The sequence below is a fragment of the Terrapene carolina genome, unplaced genomic scaffold (assembly GCF_002925995.2).
Source record: "Terrapene carolina triunguis isolate 2854851 unplaced genomic scaffold, T_m_triunguis-2.0 Scaffold85, whole genome shotgun sequence".
Classification (NCBI taxonomy): domain Eukaryota; kingdom Metazoa; phylum Chordata; order Testudines; family Emydidae; genus Terrapene; species Terrapene triunguis.
Window position 1 is genome coordinate 26663699 of NW_020664436.1, and position 21106 is coordinate 26684804.

Below are 21106 nucleotides of genomic sequence, written 5' to 3' on the forward strand. Positions count from 1 at the left end.
TTTTTTTCCCCCAGTGTATTAGAATGCAATTAAAATCTCTCTTCAAATGAAATGTAAGGTTGTAAGCCAACTTGGTTGGATTGAGATTTCTAGAAAGGATAGCCTCAACTGATGACCTTTAGTGGTCTCTCCCTCTTACCCCATCCTCCTTTAAGGAGTGTGTGTGTCTCTCTTTCTCTGCACATTCCCAGGCCTGCCTTTCCCCTTCCGGCCCTCTCCCAGCTATTTCTGACACACTGGCATCTACACAACTCAGTGTGCTATTTTCATGAGACCTGCATGTGTTGCATGCTATAGATCACACACACCTTCCATAGCACTATTGAAAATCTTTAGTGGGAAGCATTTCCTAGTATTAGCTATTTTCATGATCATTTGCATGGTGCCAGCAGCGAAAGACAATATTACAACGTCCGTCTGGTGCAATCCAACTATCACAGCATTCAGTACCTTCCAGGGAGCTCCAGTTGGAGCATCTGATGCTTTCAAAGTTTCCCTGAACACATTTTGTGCACACGCTCTGAACCCACAATCCCTGGATTAAGATTTTGAAAAGTCTTTTAATCATTAGTTTTCAGGCACCCCAAGAGTGAACATAAAGGCAACCACAAACGCCAATGCTCTGTTGTAATCTGTTGCCGTCAATGTGTTGATTAAAGAAAATATTAAACTGTAGGGTATCAGCCAAGCCTTGAGAGGATCTATTGGTACAATGAATGAAATCAAAAAATTTAATTACATTTTGCTTAAAGCTTTACTGCATAAAAAATACAAAAGGAAAATCATCTTTGTTGTGGTTAGGATTTCCTCATCCTGTCCAAATCTGCTCCTAATTTAGAAATATATGTTGGTTTCTGCATTCAGATTTTCATTAAATATTGCTTAGACTTCCTGGATCCAGACTTCCTGGATCCAGGGATGGCCTCAGGACTGCCCATGAGTACAAAGGTCTCTTCAGACTAAGAGCCACAGCCAAATGTAACACATGGGGCCAACTCTGTCCCTGGTGTATTGACAGTGAAAGTGAGTTTGGACCCTTTCGGATAGATCAGGAAGTAGATGTGGGGCTACTGAACACGTTTCTGGACCGAGGAGATGTAAACTCTTGGGATTCAACCCATTCATATGTGTGTGTCACTCTCTTTTCCTCTCTTCCTGCTCTCCCCTCTCTGCTTCTCTCGGTCTCTATCACTTTCTGTACTTCTCTTGGAGCTCTATTTCTTGCTCTTTCCATGGCCACTTTTTATTCCCTGCCTTGCTCCCCCCTTTACTCTTCCTTTGTTTTTCTTTCTCCTCCATTTTCTGCCTTCTGGACCTCTATTTCCCCTGTGATTTGCCTTCTGATCCCCTTTCTTTCTCACCCATTGTCTTTCTAACTCCCTTGGTCTCCATTTTCCTCTTCCACTTGGCTGTGTGTTCTTTTCCCTCTCTGGGTTCCACCCTCTTTCTGTCTGTCTGCCTGACTTTTTCTCCTCTTCTCTAAACCTTTCTCCCACCTTTCCCTCGGTTTCTGTTGCTCTCATTCGTTTTGTCATTCACTTTACCCAATGCTCTCTGATTTACTCATTTCACCACTCCCACCCCCACCAATTCCAAAAACAACAAGCTCTTTAAAAAGCAGCAGCTCCATGGTTAAGCTGGGTGGTGCCTTAGGCTAGGGACTGAGCTCCCTCTCCCTGCTTTCAATGCTAGCTCTGTAACACTAGGAAATATGCAATATAGACAGAAGGGAACATGGCTCCCAGCTGTGGGATATGAAAAGACCGGTGTTCTGTGCTGATGGTGTTCAAGCAGAGGGTACTGTGAAGACAGGGGATAGCTGTTAGGCTAGTTCAGTGTCTGACACGAGCAGAGTGCATTTGTTGATAGAGCGGCAGAACATACATGGTACCTCTCAAACACCCATCATCTGAGACTTGTATTTACTTCCAATCCATTCAAGCATGGAGTTCTGTCACCTCTACTGAAAATCTTGTGGATCATGCATATGGAGTCATGAAACTCAGAGTTTAGACTTTGTCACTTATGCTACAAAACAGTGGTTCTCAAGGTTTTTTCCATGCCATAAGTGCCCATATTACAACAAAGTATTGGGACCCCACTCCCACCTAGCCACAAAGAAAGGAAGGGTGGTTGCAAGCCCCGCCCTGGCCCTCCATTGGAGCTATTTGTGATTCCTCTGGGTCACAAGCTCCCATGATGAGAACCCATGCTATGGAGTAATCTCCTGTTTACAGATCCCTGCCCTGTTTTCCCTGTGTCCCTTATTGTTGGGTCCCACATCTGGGCCTCAGTGTAAAGCCCTGGGTACAGAAACACTGCCTGTGGATCAGCTTTGAGTTGACAGGTGTAGAACTGTTCCTTTGTGCCATGGTCAGACAAGGGTTTGTCAAACAGCAGTCAATAGCCTGGGGAAAGTCTGACTGGAGAGGGGAAAGTTGGCATAGGGCCTCGGGTGTTAGCCTGGACTTTGGAAGACAGGGTTTAATTCCCTACTCTACCACAGAATTCTTTGTGACCTGGGGCAAGTCACTTAGTCTCTCTGTGACTCAGTTCCCCATCTGTAAAAGGAAGGTAATAGCACTTTCCTATCTCTTGTCAGGGCTGTTATGAGGAAAAATACATTGAAGATAGTGAAGTGCTCAGATATGAGAGTAATAGGGGCCATATACCTATCTGGGGTAACTAGACAGGCAAAATCATGGGTGTACTTTTAATGATGGAGTGTACCTCAGGCTAGTGAGTTAAACCCTTTATTTATAAAATAGTTTGAGATACCAATATACTTTTACATGCTGTATACTAGAAATTTTACACTTTAATGAAGTTGCAGCCTTTCCCTTGAAATAGATTAATCTTATTTAATGGGTTGAGTTGTAGGAAAGTTGTTCTTTCAGCGTATCCTTGGCAACAGGGAGTGGACATTACATAAGAGTGAAGAGTCATTCAACACACAAAAATCAGTAAGAAACGTTATGTGCAGCACTAATATCAAGAAAAAAAGATGCTCTACGGTGAAAACAAACCTATAGTTGACTATTTTCCTGGGAAGCACTGCATCGTTCATATGCTCACAATGGATTCATCTGTCAATGTACACTCTTTACATGTGCCATGTAGTATTTCAGCAGTGACACTAGCCATAGGACAGGACCCGTGACAAGATGTGGAGGAAGGAACTTGAGAGGGGGTCATTGTACAAATATATGTATTTCTGCTATAGCTAAAAATTGAAGGTTTTTTTTCCTGCTCTGTAGTTTGAGGTAGAGAAATATGTTCCTTTGTTTGCTGAATGCTTCCCACATAAACTCTTATTTAAGAAAAAATACCATCAAATAGTGGAGGTTTTTAAACAAAGGACATATTTTCACTTGGATTGAAACCATTCAAAAGGGCAAAGTATACAATTTGTATCACTAATTTACTGTAATCAGTCTAATGCTTCAGACATCAATAAACTTAATTATTTTCCATTTAATGTCAAAGTAATTACTCCAAAATGACATCAATTTGCCATCTTAGAGAAAACAAAAGTAATAAACCTTTCACTTCCCACATTAAAAAGCCTGACACCAGTTCTTAATATAAAACCTAGTTATATAATACCCTAGTATAAATATTTAAGATGGACATCTAAATTCTTTGTCAACAAAGATTTCTTAACCTCCACTAATCCACCTCTTATTACCTACCATTAAAGGAACCCATTAACTAAATAGCTTCTTTTTAATCTGTCAGACCCTGGACAATTTTACGTCTCTCACAATGTTTTCCACTAAATGACCTTTAATATTATTTTCATTCCATCTGCAACTGTCTAGGAATCTCCACCCTCTCCCTTTGCTATTCTCGTTCACTTAGGATATGTCTACATTGCATCTGGGAGCATGCTTCTCAGTGTGAGTAGACAGATGTGCTAGCTCTGCTCAACCTACCATGCTAAAAATGGCAGTGTGGCCATGGCAGTGTGGGCAGTAAATCGGGCTAGTGACCCGAGTATAAGCCCAAACAATCACCTGGTCCCATTGCTATTTTTAACATTGTAATTCAATCTGAGCTATCGCATGTCTGTCTACCCATATTGGGAAGCATGCTCCCAGCTGCAGTGTAGACATATCCTTGGTGTGAAACCCTGGCTCCACTGAAGTTAATGCAAGTTTTGCTGTTCAGTTCAGTGGGGGCAGGATTTCATTCTTAATTTTTAATCTTGTCCTAAAACATCTCTTCCTTCTGCTCCCTACTGTTGTGCATTGATATTTCTCCTCTTGCCTTGTAGCCCAATTTTGCATTTGCTATAGGGGTTACCATTCTGAGCAAACATCTAGTCACCAATCCTGCAAAAGGATCCATGCAGGCAGGTTCTTAGGGTCAGCTACACGTTGACTTGGAGGTGTAAATTCCAACTGGAGGAGACATACCTGTCCTAGCTTTGACCAAGCTAGTGCTCTAAAAATAGAAGTGTAGCCACTGCCACCTAAGCACTGGGAGGGGCTAGCCTCCCCAGTACGCACCTGGCATCTTGGGCAGATATGTACTCAGTTGCTATGGTGCAAATGGTGGGAGGGACTAGCCTCCTGAGCACATGCCTGGTATGTACTTGGGTGGCTAGCTCTGGGGCAGCTGAATATGTACCCGACCAACAAGCTAGGCATGTAGTTGGGAAGCTAGTCTCTTGCCCCGGAGAGCTACGCTTCTATTTTTAGAGCACAAACTTGATCAGAGGTTGCGCAGGTATGGCTCCTCAAACTGGAAATTACACCTCCAGCTCAAAGTGTAGATATAGCGTTAGACCTACATGGAGTCCCAAAGAAGTCATTGGTACTCTGCTTGGACCTAAGGGTCTATCAACATAGCTCCCTATGTAGGATCAGGAACATGTCTGGTTAAAAAGAGAGGGCCGAAGCTACGTCTGCATTTCTCCAGTTTGTGGATGTACAAGTTAAGGGTCTAAGCTTGTCTCCAAATAGCTATATGGACCAGCACTGAATTTTCCTGATGATCAGGTATGTTATCCTGGGTTTTGCTTTGTGCTCAGCTCTAAATCCAATTTTAAGAACTATGTATTATTTATAATAGCTCAGTTGCAGGGCATTAAAACCAAACTATGGTTGTGGCAGGGGAATATTTACATGACTATAATCCCTAAGATTTTTGAAATAACTTCTGAGGTTTTAGTCATGGAATTTCATAAGAGTCATGTTGTTAGATCCCATACTGCTCTTTGGATATTTTAGATAATGGTCATAAGATTTATTTAAGACTTTAAAAGCACCTAAGACTATTCTTCAAACAAGCTGACTCGCATGGCCAGTGAAAAATTCTTACCCGTTTTTGAAAAAAAGTGTCATAGAAATTTCCATGGAAGATTGTTCCATTGCATACACACAACATCTCTTCTAAAGAGCACAGTGATTTAGAGTCAGATTCCTACTTACAAATGCTATTGTTAATCACATTGGGCCCAGCCTAGCTGAGCTTTCTTGAGAGGTGTTGAGTACTTAACACCTTCCAGAACTGAGCCTATTATTTTTACTTATACACCACCTTAGCTGTGCATTTTACAGACAAGCTGAGGATCTAACCCAAAGTTTCTATCTTGAAGAATTTACAATGTAGAAAAGACATGAATTCATATAGGGCGAGATGACAGTCTGCAAGGAACCCGGGAACAAAAGGTGGTTGAAATGGTAAAATGTCCAGTGATTGAGTGCAGCCACACCAAGCATCATTGTGTTTGTTCTATATTTATGTTAATTTATTAAATGTTCCTATTAAGCTGCCTCATGAGGTGTGTGGAAACCAGAGAGATGGGGGCTGTCTAAGAACCTTGATTGGTAGGTATAGAGTGTGGGTCATTGCTGGAAAAGAAGTGGGTTTGGAGGAAAGATTGGAAATGATTTACTTCATTAGCCTCTGTTGTCTCTTAGAGGCTATTCACGTCATAGAAGAAAAACAACCAGAACAGGTTTGATAGCATACTAAGCTTTAATCTAAAAAAAGATTAAATTCAAAGTTTAGCATTATAAAAGGATATCAAATTTTGAATAAAAAATGCTTTTACAAAGAAAACACACATTTGCCCCCCCCAAAAAAACCCCAAACACCTTAGCACGTTCTTTTTTTAACAATTCCAATGTATGCACAGTCTCGTAGCAATATTTCAGCATATATTCACATGTGGAATTTAAATGAAACATTTGTTTCCGTAACAAAGATTTTTCATATGTCAGTTTGAGCCAGGTCATCCTTCTGACTAGCTAATCTACATATTGCTCCCAAGGCAGGTCCCACACAACTTATTTTAACAACATGGAATAAAACTGCTGCTCATTGCAACGTGCCCACCCCTCCATATTATGTTTTTTAGATGCCAGCAGTCCATTTATCACTGCATTGATCAATTCAATTACTTATAATTCATTTTCAAGGTCTGAACCTTTTTTCAAGTTCCCTGCTAGTTCACATCTGCAAGTTCCTGTTCCCTTAAGGCACTCCAAAAGAAAGAAAGAAAAGAGAGAGAGAGAGGAAAACATGACAGAAAAGGTATGAAAACTTGTAGGAACTTCTCCCAGAGAGCAAGGAGAATGCCCAAGGCAGGGGCTTTTCTGGCTACACCTCCTTACGGCAACTATTCATAATTTGTTCTGTGATAGCTTTACCGTCTCATGGACCCTGCGGCACCCCCAGGAACGGATGGGGGCTCAGCCAGGTGTAGGGAAAACAAAAGACAGACAAGTCTGTTTAGCCTTCTTTGTCTCTTCATAATTAGATTTACAATACTGAACAACTGTGACCCTTTGCTGCCTTATGCTGACTGCAGGGACATGCTCTAGGGCTTGACAGAGGCTAACTTGAGTGATATTGCTTTTCAGTTAGTTGCATGACTAATTCAGGCAAAAGGGCATACCTCCTCCCCATACACACAGCCTCACATGCACCCAAAAACAAACAAACAAAAACCTTAGTCAAATTTATAATGGAAGGCACCTCAAATGGATAAAATACATTTTTCTACAAGAGCCCTAACCATAGAATAGCTGTTGGAATCCTTTAGTGGTTGCATTCTCATTGCATTATCTTTGGAAAGCAAAATAATAAAAACAAAATGTCACCAGCGGGGAAATATCCATTCACTTAGAGGCTGCAAAAATGAGTCAACAGCAATTTTCACACTTCCCTTGGACTTGGAAACATAAAATCTCCAACACTGCTTGGACAAAATTGTAAATACAGTAGATCTTAAGCAGTTTTTCAGCATAACTATGTTTAAATGACTGTATTGGTAAGGAAAAACAAGGCATACTATTGAAACCAAGATACCTAGAGTCAGGTTTCTATATTAATGTTTGCAAGAAAGCTGCTTAAAAAAAATGTTTAAATGCAAACTTTTACATCTCCAACACGTACAGATTTCATACGACAAAAGAAGGCACATACATTGTATGTGATAATTTTTCAAACTAGCTGTTACATTTTCACAGATTAAAAAAACAGTCTGTTTAAATATCTCATTTCTACAAGTGAATTTACATTTTAAAGTACAAAGTGCAAATACTATGGTTGTTGTTTTTTATTGCCTTTTGGTGAGGAAATCTCCCACATGTCAAAGAGATCTGGCTTGAATATGTAAGCTGTTCATCCTTGCTTCTTAGAGCTTTGCTGAAAAGATATTTTTTAAAAGGTTATATGATTAGTGATGCCTGCAAGTAATGTAATACACATACCAACACTTATTATTTATATTCTAGTGCTGTCCATAGTCCCCAGTCAAGTTAATGGCCCTGTTGTGCTGGATGTTGTACAAACACATAAAAAACAAACCTTGCCCCCCAAAGAATTAATCTATTTTGCTGTCCATGTAGATTGACAAAAGCAACATCTTTACAACCTTCTACCTATGGCATCCTTGGGTTCTGCAAAACACAAAGCTCTAGATCAGTGGTTCCCAAACTTTAACAACCTGTGAACCCCTTTCACTAAAATGTCAAGTCTTGCAAACCTCCTCCTAAAAATGAATATTTCCAGGGATTTTCTCCTTTATTTGAGTATAAATTATAAAAGCAGTGATCTTGGAAATATAAAATTTGTTTTTATGACATGCTTATTACACATTATTTATTATTAATTATTTATCATTACAGTATTTGTATTACATTATGAAAACGGCAACACTCTTCCAAGATCTCACTTTTGTAGGTTGTATCACTTATGTTTCATCAAGGAGTATCAGATGTGAAACAGCATGAAGGTATTTAAGAAGCCAACTCAGAGTTCCTGCTACACAAGCATTCAGGTCTTGAGCAGTCCAGGCAAACAACACATGTTACAACAAAGCTTAAATTTGTTCTTCATAATATTTTTAAAAACAACACTAGCTGCCTATTTAATTTTAATAACAGCAAAAAATATCCACCTCCCCTTTCCATTTCTTATAAGGAGTCTTGAAGTTTAAATCTCCTCAGTGTGATAGATATGCTTGCTTTGATCTGCTTAGCTCTTGGAAGTCTAGGGGTTCTGGGCTGCTGGGCCTGTGCTGCCCGGGGTCCCTAGGGACAGCTCTGTCCGCCATTAGGGAATTTTTTCTCTAGAACCCCCTGTAACATTTCGTGAACCCCCTGGGGGTTCACGAACCCCAGTTTGGGAACCATTGCTCTAGATAATAACCGCTATCATGGTGGGATAAACCTGGGTCCTTATATGGATACTGTATGTTTAAGGGGGTTCTGGTTTTCTCACAAAGAGTTCTTCAGGACTCCTTTCTGAGCAAGTGCAGCAACGGCTGTGAATGAGAGAGCTGTTTGGGTTTCTTTCTTAGGAGCTTGTCTTGGTTGTTTGCTTGTATTTGTTTGTATCTGTGATATTGAGCTGCCTTTTCTACAGCTATGGTGTTAAGTTTCTTCTCTAAGCTTTACGGATCAGTGAACTTCACACTGTAAGAAGACGTGATTTCTGAGATAGTGTGAGCCTAGCTCATTAAGAGTTTAGTAAATCAGGACTACAAACTGGAAATTAATCTTCCCATCTATGCAAGTTGCAGAACCCTGTAATATGCTTTCTATGGCATGTGCCGCATAGGAAAGAGACCACTGGCAGATGCCGTATGTACCAGTTGTAGTTTCACTGCACATTCCTCTAGGCTGCATGAGTCCTTTTTAAGAAAATGTGGCCTTATAATTTTTATATTTTCCCAATATGGCTCTAACTGATATAGACTCATAGAAATGTAGAGCTGGAAGGGACCTAAGAGGTCATCTAGTCCAGTCCTTTGTGATGGGGCAGGACCAAGTATATCTAAACCATCTTTGACAGGTGTTTGTAGAATATCCAGTGCTTAATTACCTTTACAGTTGGAAAGTTTTTTCCTAATATCTAACCTAAATCTCCCTTGCTGCAGATTAAGCCCATTACTTCTTCTCTTACCCTCAGTGGATGGACATGGAGAACAATTGATCGTGGTCCTCATTATAACAGCCCTTAACATATTTGAAGATTGTTATTAGGTCCGCACTCAGTCTTCTTTTCCCAAGACTAAACATATCTAAGTTTTTTTTAGCCTTTTCTCATAGGTTGGGTTTTCTAAACCTTCAATAAGAACATAAACATAAGAACGGCCATACCGGGTCAGACCAAAGGTCCATCTAGCCCAGTATCCTGTCTACCGACAGTGGCCAATGCCAGGTGCCCCAGAGGGAGTGGACCTAACAGGCAATTATCAAGTGATCTCTCTCCTGCCATCCATCTCCATCCTCTGACAAACAAAGGCTAGGGACACCATTCCTTACCCATCTTGGCTAATAGCCATTAATGGACTTAACCACCATGAATTTATCCAGCTCTCTTTTAAACGCTGTTATAGTCCTGGCCTTCACAACCTCCTCTGGTAAGGAGTTCCACAAGTTGACTGTGTGCTGCATGAAGAAGAACTTCCTTGTATTTGTTTTAAACCTGCTGCCTATTAATTTCATTTGGTGACCCCCAGTTCTTGTATTATGGGAATAAGTAAATAACTTTTCCTTATCCACTTTCTCCACATCACTCATGATTTTATATACCTCCATCATATCCCCCCTTAGTCTCCTCTTTTCCAAGCTGAAGAGTCCTAGCCTCTTTAATCTCTCCTCATATGGGACCCGTTCCAAACCCCTAATCATTTTAGTTGCCCTTTTCTGGTGCCAGTATATCTTTTTTCTGTTTTTTAAAATCAGGGTTAGAGGGGACCTCAGGAGGTCATCTAGTCCAATCCCCTGCTCAAAGCAGGATCAATCCCCAGACAGATTTTTGCCCCAGGTCCCTAAATGGCCCCCTCAAGGACTGAACTCACAACCTTGGGTTTAGCAGGCCAATGCTCAAACCACTGAGCTATCCCTCACCCCTTTTTTAAAATCATTTTTATTGCTCTGTTCTGGACTCTCTCTAGTTTATCCATATAATTTTTTGTTCAAAATTGGACACAATACTCCAAAGAGGCCTCATCAGTGCCAAGTAGAACAGGTCAGTTACCACATCTCTTACATATGACATCCCTGTTAATACACCCCTGAATATTTGCCGTGTGGGGGGGCGGGGTGTGATGTGTAGCAGGAAGCTGAGTAAAGCAAGTGACATGTGGCTACTAACCTAATTCTTTGAACTCTATTATTTTATTTCAGATTGAAAAGTCACACATGAGACTACATCGACTTTGGTGTATGAGCCTGTATCTATTATATTCACACAATCTGTGTTATTGAATATGGGATAATGCTTTGTTCACTCTTCCAATTAAAAAAAGAATTACTAAGGAAAATGATGTGGTCCTTCCCATGATGATTCTTGTTCAATTGCCTATCTTCAAAGTGGCTGATTTGACCATTCTCTTTTAGGCAGGTGGTTTCTTCTGAGCAGCTCCTAACCAGATTACTTAATTTCCAATGGCTTCCTTTCAAGTGCAAGCTTTTGTGATGAAAGCCACCTTTTGCATATGAGGGACATTTGTAGCTTTGCATTGTTATAGAGTGTGACTGCCAACAGATGGCTTGCACAGCCAACCTTTTAAGATTCAAGGCTATCATTTCTTTCTAACAGCTTTTAAAATAATGGATTCTGAGTCAGCAAAAATATGTAAAGATTTTTTTTAAAAAAATAGAAACAGTAGGGCTCTTTCATTGTAGATGCTACATGTTAGAATCAGATTACAGGAAAAGGGAAGAGGGGGGCACATTATGCTTTGAGCGTTACACACATGTGCCAATATTTGCTATTATGTAATTAAAATAACCCTTTGAACGTTTTTTGAGTTCCGCCATAGTCATTGTTTTCAGGCTGCCCTGTTTAAAGTGTAAGTGATTTGCGGGCAGGATTTGAAAAGTTAAGACTATGAACATTTGTTTAAACTAAGGGAAATTTATTACATCTCTGTAGCTGTGAGAACGTTTTACATTCCATCAAAGGCGTGTGTAGGAGAGTTCTCTCTGGTAAAACCCACAACAAATGCAGAGCTTGCTTTAGGAAGTGTGCATCAGGAGATAAAATAAATAAATAAATTGTCTAGTAGCAATCAAAGAGCTTTGCCTTAGCTTTGGGGAATGCTATAGCAATTTCACCCTGTATTTGTTTGTTTTTTGACAAATTTAGCTCTCCAATAGATAGGAAGTGGTGTTTAATTAACCACAATTATGATCATTCCGTCTGGTTTAATGCTGCTGTTTAATCCCCTGGATTGTTACTTTAAATAATGTATTTTCATTAGTAATTTAAAAGCCAGTTCATCACCTGCTTCTGTCTCGTGTACATTAATAATGGTTACATGGCAACTGTCTTGTGGTATGCCTGATATAAAAAGCGACAAAGAGTCCTGTGGCACTTTATAGACTAACAGAAGTATTGGAGCATAAGCTTTCGTGGGTGAATATAAAAGTAACTGGCAGTTCTATCCATGATGCCCTCCAGAAGTGAATTGTTAATTTAAAATTATATATAAATATAAATCCATGCCAAAATAGCAACCTTCAATTCCCTCCCCTGGCCTTCCCAGTGCATCCTATCTGTTCAATGTCTGTCTTGTTTTGACTGTAATGTCTCCTGGGTAGGGAGTCTATAACTGTGTCCTGTACAGCACCAAGCACACTGACTCTAATAAATAACAATAGAAATCTAGGCCCCATTAATACCCTGACTGGTCTTGTCTTCACTAGGAAAAAAAGAGTTTTCTTGGCATTTGTCAAAATCCTACTGAAGATAAGGCAAATTGTAGTTATAACTTGTCAGCTAGTCAAGGTAAACCCTAGATTGCCAACTAAGGTTTACCTCAACCAGCAAATGTGTTAAAACTACAACTGCTGGGGCTACTCTAGGTGGGTTAAAAACACATCTTTGCACTAGTGAAGACAAGCCCTACATGGGGGTTAAGAGGTGTACAGGCTTTGTGTGGGCCCCCTGCACAAGTGAGAATTTCAACTGGTCTGAATAAACAGGCTGTTTGCTGAACAGTTCCATGGGGAATCCTTCCACCCAGGTCACAGTGTCCGATGACCCTGGCTAGTATGTGTAGCCTTAAGGCTGAAACGATAATAGCTGAAAAATACAGTATGGAAAGGGCTCTGTCCAGTACTTACCTGCCTGTTGGAGGAAGTGCTTTCAGGATTATTTTTGGGGGCTGGTAGAAGAGAGGGGAAAAAAGTCATGAGAATAGCTTGCATGTTGTTTCTGTGCAATACTAGTACATTTTTCTTATTGTTAGTGGATAAACGATGTTCCTCTATTACAGAAATAACACCCTAATGTGCTTTCTAGTTAAAACCACTACAGTAATATTGTAATCAGCAGTTTGTTGCACATTACTGCAGAATATTGCAATGGTTGCTCTATAAGGGCTGGAGAATGCAGCTGAAGTGGAATGGAGATTTTTCTGTGCCGTCTGCCTACAGTGTACAGCAATGTCAATTTGATCAAAGAAAAGTCCCCACAGTGTAAAATCTTGTATCCATGCTGCTTGCTGCCTTTGAAGCATCTAGACCAAATCTGCATTTCTTGTCCACTCCAGTGACACAATTGGAATACAAGAACAGGGCCCAGTGACGAAACCAAAATGCAGTGGAATGTCTTATCTAAACTGGCAGCACTATGAAAATACCCAGTAACACAGACAAAGGGGGTGGAGGGCAGCATCTCCTCAGAGACCCTAGAAAACCTGTGTAGAATCATTGGTTTTAACTGATGGGAACTGCTGGAAATGGGCCATGGTTCTGGGTATTTATAAGCAATGAGCAATCATTAATGAAATGCTCTGCATCACAAACTTTCCATGAGGCTAGATGGTTGCTTTGCCTACAAGACAGACTTGATCACTAATTTTCTATTAAGATGGACTTTGACAGAGGGGCAATGTGGTGACAGCAGCAGGGGACACCTGATTACTAATCCGATTGTTACATCAACTCCATGCGACCTTAGACAAGTCATCTAGTGTTCTTTAAACAACAGCATTATGTGGTGACTTTTTCTCTTGTCTGTGGTACTATGATTAGTGATAAGGTTACATTTAGTTCCAGATATATGGAGATTAGATTAATGAACTTCCATTAGGCTAGTTCAATAAGGTTACATGAAAATGTTTTCCCTTTGGTTTGCCTAGTATATTTTCACTTGTATTGCTTATGGCAAAAATAAGAGCACTCTAGAGAACAGGAAGCCCCCATTATGAAATGTCATTCTTAGGAGCAATATAACAATATTTTTTCATAAGTGAGATCCCTCCATTTCAAGCATCTCACTAAAAAGTGCATTTTCTTCTTTCCCCTCCTAATAACAAAGCTGCCTCTTTATTGGAGTGACTTGAAAGCTGAATAACTGGATTCCTTCCCAGTAAATATCTGACATTTGTTTAGTGAGTGTTGTCATCTATTCAATTAATGTTGGACATCTCAAACCCATTTATTTATTGCTCTGAATTTTTATTCTAATCTCCCTCAAGAACAAAGAACATGGAAAACGGATGGCTGTCTGGAGGCGTTTCCTTTTATTTTTAAACATTACCCCACAGTGTATGCCCCATCACCCAGCAGGGATCATTATGATTTAATTTATAAAGGGGAATTTTGTCACTTGCCCGTAAGAGGCTATGCAGAAGCATATATCCAGATTGCTAATCTGAATGCAGGGAGGAAAGCAGGCTTCATGGAGTCTCAACTCCCCCTGCCACTGGAAGTGAGTAGGTGGAGGGGAGGTACAGAGTAGATGGAACCTTAGTTTTGACTCCCAACATGCTGGCCAGCAGAGTGAGGTGGTGCAATGGGGGGAGAAACATGTACCCTGTAAATGGCTGCTGGAACTTGCTTCCTGCTGGAGCCAAGGGGAACCAAGGTAGGAATTGTGATCCTCTGGCTTTATATCTGTTGATAGACGAAATGGTGTCCATGTGGCAAGTGTAGCACCCATTCAAGATTATGGAATCATCTGTATACATCAGGCCTAATTCCCCTCTCTTACACCAGTGTAACTCTGCCTTCAGTGAAGTCATTCCCATTTTACACTGGAGTAAGTGAGAGAAGAATCCCCTCGTAAAAAAATTTCAGTGGCTTTTTTTTTATTATTTTTGTCAAATTTTCTTTGACATTTTTGATTTGACAGAAAACCAGCAGTTTCCAGCAACCAAAATCCACTGGGCAGAGCATAGGAGACTGAGTAAGGAAAACTGGGTTTTAGTCCAAGTCCCGTCACTGACTTGCTGCGTGTCCTTGGTCAAATCACTTAGGGCTTGTCTTCACATACAGCACTGCAGCGGCGCAGCTGCACTGATGCAGCTGTAGCACTTTAGTGAAGACACTCCTACACTTGGGAGAGCTTCTCTTGTCAATTAGTTAATTCACCTGCCCGAGAAGCGATAGCTATGTCGATGGGAGAATCTCTCCTGCCGACATACCTGTCTTCACGGGGCTAGGTCAGTATAACTACATCGCTCAGGGGGGTGGATTTTTCACCCTGAATGACACAGTTATATTGATATAGGTCTGTAATGGAGACCTGGCCTTGGGGCCTGGTCCTCATTTAAACTAAGACTGCTGTGCACTGCCTGGTAGTGCAATGGGGCCTTAAAGTAGATGTAAATGGGTAAATTGTTACATTTGCACCTTTGTACACAGCCAGAGGAGTGTATAGCAGCCTTAGTGTAAATGAGAACCAGGCTGTTGACTTTAACCAAGCTGTTAACTTCCTATTTTAATCTCTGTAAGGTGGAGATAATGATACTTCTGTACCTTTGCTCAATGATTTTTAGATCTGCTGTACAGGTGAAAAGTACTTAGTATTATTATTATTCAACCCACAGAAAATATACTGGATTAGATATGTTTTACGAAATCCATTTGTCTGCTAATACCCAGTTTCCTTTATGATTGCAATCTACCACTGTTACCCTATTTTCTCTGACCTACGTCTGGTCATGAATAAAAGCTGTATGGGGAACTATTTGTTTTTGACAGAAGTTTCCCAGTCAGCATGTTCCTCTCTTTCCTTATCACACTTGTGATAGCTTTGTTTACTGGTCTTTGACTGGGGTCCCTCTTCTATGTTCTTAAAAATACTAAGCAAACCATTCAGCTATTCTCCGTTCACATTTTAATTACAGCCTCTTATAATATAAAACAAGTGTATAAACAGAGACTTTCTCTCCCACTTTCCAGCATTCTCAGGGAAGCTGTGGGTGATTTCCTCAGTGCTCCAAGGATCTTCAATTATTTGACTCCCGCTCCATCGATTCTCAAAGTCTCTGTGTACCAGCAACCATTCTGCCTGCTTAATGGAGGGATGGACACACTTTCTTCAGAGCCATTCAGTGGTGCTCTTGAAGCTACTAGAAAGTGAAATAGTTTGCTTCCTTCCATAGCAAGACACCAAAGAACAAGCAAATGTATCTTCATCGTAGCCAGAACATGTTGTTCTGCTGAAGTGACCTTCTAGTGGAATCTAGTACTAACTTACCCTCTTTGCCTTCCTATCATGCAATAATAACTTCAACAGGTTAGTATTTGGTGATCAGAGAGAGAGGCTATTGCCTTTGTTGGGACTTGAACTGTTGACCATCTGATACAAAAGCACCAACCCTACCACTTGAACTAAAGAACCTCTATTAGCTAGTCATAGTTGCCATCACCATTTTTATACCTTTTGCAGGATTCCCAGAGGCTCTGGCCTATCAACTATAATCATAATCTCTGCCTGATCAAAAAAATCTAGTTAAAAGGATAGTTAGAAAAGGTTCTTACTGTGGCGTTTCTTTGTGTCTGCTTTACCTTCTTCTTTCGTTACTCCCAGACAACCCATTAATTCTTGAACTGATAAGGATTTGTCATTGTTCACATCACAGTATTCTACAAACTTCTTCACACATTTTTTGGGCTTTGACTTTTTTCGCAGGAATCTCTTGAATGGCTTGATTTCCTTTTTGCCAATATCGCCACTGGAATTTTTATCAAGTTGTTTGAAATACCAGTGGACTACTCTCTCTTCCAGAGTATGATTTGGATCAGGTTCTGAAAGCCTGCAATGCAAACAGAACATTAAGCTTTACATTTGATCACACAGTCCTCTTATGTTACTTATGAATCGTTAGATTAGTATTAGTAGATAAAGGTATTTTAGTGAGGTAGGTTGACTTGAAAAACCATTTGTGACTAACTCTTGATGTCCTGAGGAGTCCAGGTTTTACAAGAGCTGCAAATGAATACCATTATTATACAGTGATCACACTTAAATTTTTTTGGTGGTTTGAAAATTTTTAAATGGTGAATCAGTAAAAATGTTCATATTGGTGCAAACATTTTATATATGACCATTATAAATCACACATCCCTACCACTGGAGAGCTGAGACTGGAATTCTGGTTCTGCTGCAAATTCCAAGTCTCTGCCACCTAAACTAAAGAAGACTGTCCATAGAGGCTAACAATAGCACGTCCCTTATATTCTGTGATGCAGCAACTAGAGGGCACCATCGCACAAATACACACAAAGCCAATCATGATTCAAGGATGCTGACAGGAGCCAGCATCAGAAAGAAAATGCAGGCAGGCAGATGAGAATAAAGACAAATATGCATAATTTCCTGTTTATCTGGGGGAAATGATGATGCTAAAATATCTTCCTGCCATAAAGAAGGGGAAGTACAGGAATTAATAATTCTTGTCTCTGTTATGATTTAAGTATACAATCACAGAAGACACATGGTTACCACAGAAAAATATTGAGTGAGTGTGTTGTGGAATCCAGAGGCTAGAAGCCATGGTGTCTTAGAAATAGCTCTGTCTTTTCCAGAGAGTAGAGCAATGGTCACAGCATGATTGCTCTGCTGAAAAACATCTATGAGATGTATGGATGGCAGGACATTACAGTGTATTAAAAGAAAGGAACCAGTGTTCCACTTGGCATAAAAGCCACTTCTAAGATTTATGAATTGAAACTTCTCATTTACAAACTCTACACAGAGAAATGGAAGTTATTGTTTTCCTTCCCATAGCTTATTTAAAAATTCCCATTGCAGAGATTCAAATGAGGTGCTTAATTGACTGACCTTATTGCTTTTGACCATTATATTCTTTTAGCATCTCCCACTCTCATTGCTATTTCAATATGCTGAATGCTAAATTCTAGACTGAAGGTCAGAGTCTGCTTTCAGTTATATTTTTGGAAGCTCCATTGAAGTCAATGAGGTAGCCAGGGTATAACCAATAACATAAGAACGGCCATGATGGATCAGACCAATGGTCCATCTAGCCCAGTATCCTGTCTCTGACAGTGGCTAGTGCCGGATGCTTCAGAGGGAATGGAAAGAACAGAGCGATGTCAAGTGATCCATCCCCTGTAGTACAGTCCCAGCTTCTGGCAATCACAGGTATAGGGGCACCCAGAGGAGCATGGTGTTGCATCCCTGACCATCTTGGCTACTAGCCATTGATGGACCTATCTCCATGAACTTATCTAATTCCTTTTTTAACCTAGTTATAGTTTTGGCCTTCACAACATCCCTTAGCAACAAGTTTCATAGGTTGACTCTGCATTCTACGAAGAAACACTTCCTTATGTTTGTTTTAAACCTTCTGCCTACTAATTACATTGGGTGACCCCTAGTTTTTGTGTTACGTGAAGGGGTAAATAACTCTTCCTATTCATTTTCTCCACTCCATTCATGATTTTATAGACCTCTATCATATCACCCCTTAGTGATCACTCTTCTAAGATGAACAGTCCCAGTCTTTTTAATCTCCCCTCCTATGGAAGCTGTTCCATACTCCTAATCATATGTGTTGCCCTTCTGTGTACCTCTTCCAATTCTAATACACCTCTACCCCGATATAACGCGACCCGATATAACACGAATTTGGATATAATGCAGTAAAGCAGAGCTCTGGGGGGGCGGGGCTGCGCGCTCCGGCGGATCAAAGCAAGTTCGATATAACGCAGTTTCACCTATAACGCGGTAAGATTTTTTGGCTCCCAAGGACAGCATTATATCGGGGTAGAGGTGTATCTTTTTGTGAGGTTGGATAACCAGAACTGCACACAGCATTCAAGGTGTGGGCATACCATGGATTTACATAGTGGCATTATGATATTTTCTGTTTCATAATCTATCCCTTTCCTAATGGTTCCTAACTTTCTGTTAGCTTTTTTGATACTGCACATTGTTTTCAGGGAACTATTCACAGCGACTCCAAGTTCTTTTTTGAGTGGAAACACCTAATATAGACTACATCACTTTTTAATTTACAGTTGAGATTATTTGTTCCAACATGGATTACTTTGCGCTTATCAATATTGAATTTCATCTGCCATTTTGTTTCCCACTCACCCAATTTTGTGAGATCCCTTTGTTACTTGTCATAAAGCGCTTTGGACTTAACTGTCTTGAGTAATTTTGTATTGCATACAAATTTTGCCACTTCACAGTTAATCCTCATTTCTAAATCATTTACCACTTCCCATTATGAAAACTGGCCATTTATTCCTACCCTTTGTTTCCTATCTTTTAACCAGTTACTGATCCATGAGAGGACCTTCCCTCTTATCTCATGACTGGTTAGTTTACTTAAGAGCCTTTGGTGAGCAAAATATGATCCTAATCCATTAATTTAGTCTAAAGCAGATAAAGGAAAATCTGAAGATAGAAATAAATGGGTAAAGGATACCACCATGGAAAGGAGAAGAACATCAAAACACAATGGCTTACTGGATCAGACAGTCAGTGTAGTCCAGTATCTTGACTCCAGCTGTGACCCATGATGGATATTTTGAAAGAAAGCATAAAATCCCCATAATGTGTTTGAATAGTGCAATACTATAAATTCGCTCCTGACTCCAGATAGGTAAGCAGCTTGTACCCAGAAGCCTGAAGACTGTTAGTACTTAGGCATTTTAAATCCTGCCTACTGTATCTGCAGACATCCATTTTTAGAAGAAACCAGGCAAAATTGAAAGGAAAACAGCCCACTTTCTTCAACTGAATCATAGAATCATAGACTTTAAGGTCAGAAGGGACCATTATGATCATCTAGTCTCACCTCCTGCACAATGCAGGCCACAGAATCTCACCCACCCACTCCTGTATCAAACCTATGTCTGAGCCACTGAAGTCCTCAAATCATGGTTTAAAGACTTCAAGGTGCAGAGAATCTTCCAGCAAGTGACCGGTGCCCCACACTGCAGAGGAAGGCAAAAAAACCCCAGGGCCTCTGCCAATCTGCCCTGGAGGAAAATTCCTTCCCGACCCCAAATATGGCGATCAGCTAAACCCTGTGCATGTGGGCAAGACTCACCAGCCAGACACCCAGGAAAGAATTTTAGTAAGAAAACAAAAATTAGGACTGGGGTGACTTATTGACCTGATGCTGTACTGCTGGTGAGAATTCAGACACCAAAACAACAACAACAAAGGCTTTAAGTTTCTGCCTTGTGGATACAGCCCATGATATTTTTGCAGGAGACATTCCCTAACAGTTCTAATGGAATCTGTTTTCACTTCATGGAGGTAGAAATAAAATTGCTTTTTAAAAAGTTTTTTTTGTTTTGTTTTTAAATTTCCAAATGCAATCAGAACTCTTTTTAAAGGCACACACTACAGATCCATTTCCAATCATCCAAGTGAAACCCACCTGCTGGAAGACAATGATGGATCGGAGACTGCGTGGACCATATCGGTGGAGAGTGCATCCAGAACACTGGTCAGGAACTCATTCTTCTTGGCCCCTGGACAACCTAGGAGGGAAACAGAGTTTCCTTTTTCTTGTGTTTTATTTTCCACATAATAATTTAACTCCAAAAATATTTCTTTGTTAGAGATGGACCTGAACCAGAACACTATATTTTAGCCCTCCACACACTTTGGGCAAGTTCACATCCTGGTCTAGGTCCAAATTTCTAAACTCAGGCCCATCTCTATATGATGTATCAGAACCAGAAAACAGATCCAATGACCCTTGAAGTCAGGGGAGTCTGGATTCAGATCTAGCCCCCATGGTTTGGATGCTTCCCCTTTTATCTCAAGATTTTTTTTGTTTTGTTTTTTAACATAAGTTCTCTGTTGGTGTGATATGTTGAAAAAAACAGTCATTTGACATTTGTCCATCAGACAGTTTGACAATGCAGGGTACAAGCCAAGTAGCATGACCTTGGTTTTAGATGCCCTCTTTTGCTACTCTTAAATGTGTTGATCATCACCACTGTGGTTTGCAGTTAATCTCATTTTGCCATTTGTGAAATGGGGATAATACTACTTTTGTCCCACCTTTTGCCTGTTTCATCTATTTAGATTGTAAATTCTTCAGGGAGAGGGACTGTCTCCTTTACAGCACCTAGCAGAATGGGGCCCTGATCTTGGCTGGGACCTCGAGGTGCTACTGTGATACTACTTAATAATAATAAAGTCACTGCCTCAGGGAGCTAATGCTCTAAAATAAATTGACAGCACAGTTCAGAACTTCAGGTGCATAGTTCACCGGACAAAAATACACTGGAAAATCCAATCTCAAAGCAGTGCATCTGGAGCGTAGGGATTCAGCTGATAATCTGACAGTTGTTGACAGATTGATTTTGCACTTACACAATCCACCTGTTTCATTCCCCAGCCCTCCCCCACT

The 21106-nt window shown here is 40.4% G+C and overlaps 1 protein-coding gene across 1 annotated transcript in view; it reads right to left on the reverse strand.

The window, feature by feature from the left end:
* Positions 1-5966: 5966 nt before the first annotated feature.
* The window catches only part of SMOC2 (SPARC related modular calcium binding 2), a 172526-nt gene continuing 157386 nt past the window's right edge, over positions 5967-21106 (reverse strand). The window contains exons 10-13 of the mRNA XM_024215126.3: positions 20123-20225; positions 16242-16516; positions 12594-12634; positions 5967-7659 (exon numbers count right to left, since the gene is read on the reverse strand). Coding sequence (XP_024070894.1) covers positions 7636-7659; positions 12594-12634; positions 16242-16516; positions 20123-20225 — 443 coding nt within the window. The 3' untranslated portion in view covers positions 5967-7635. The remainder of the gene's footprint in view (positions 7660-12593; positions 12635-16241; positions 16517-20122; positions 20226-21106) is intronic.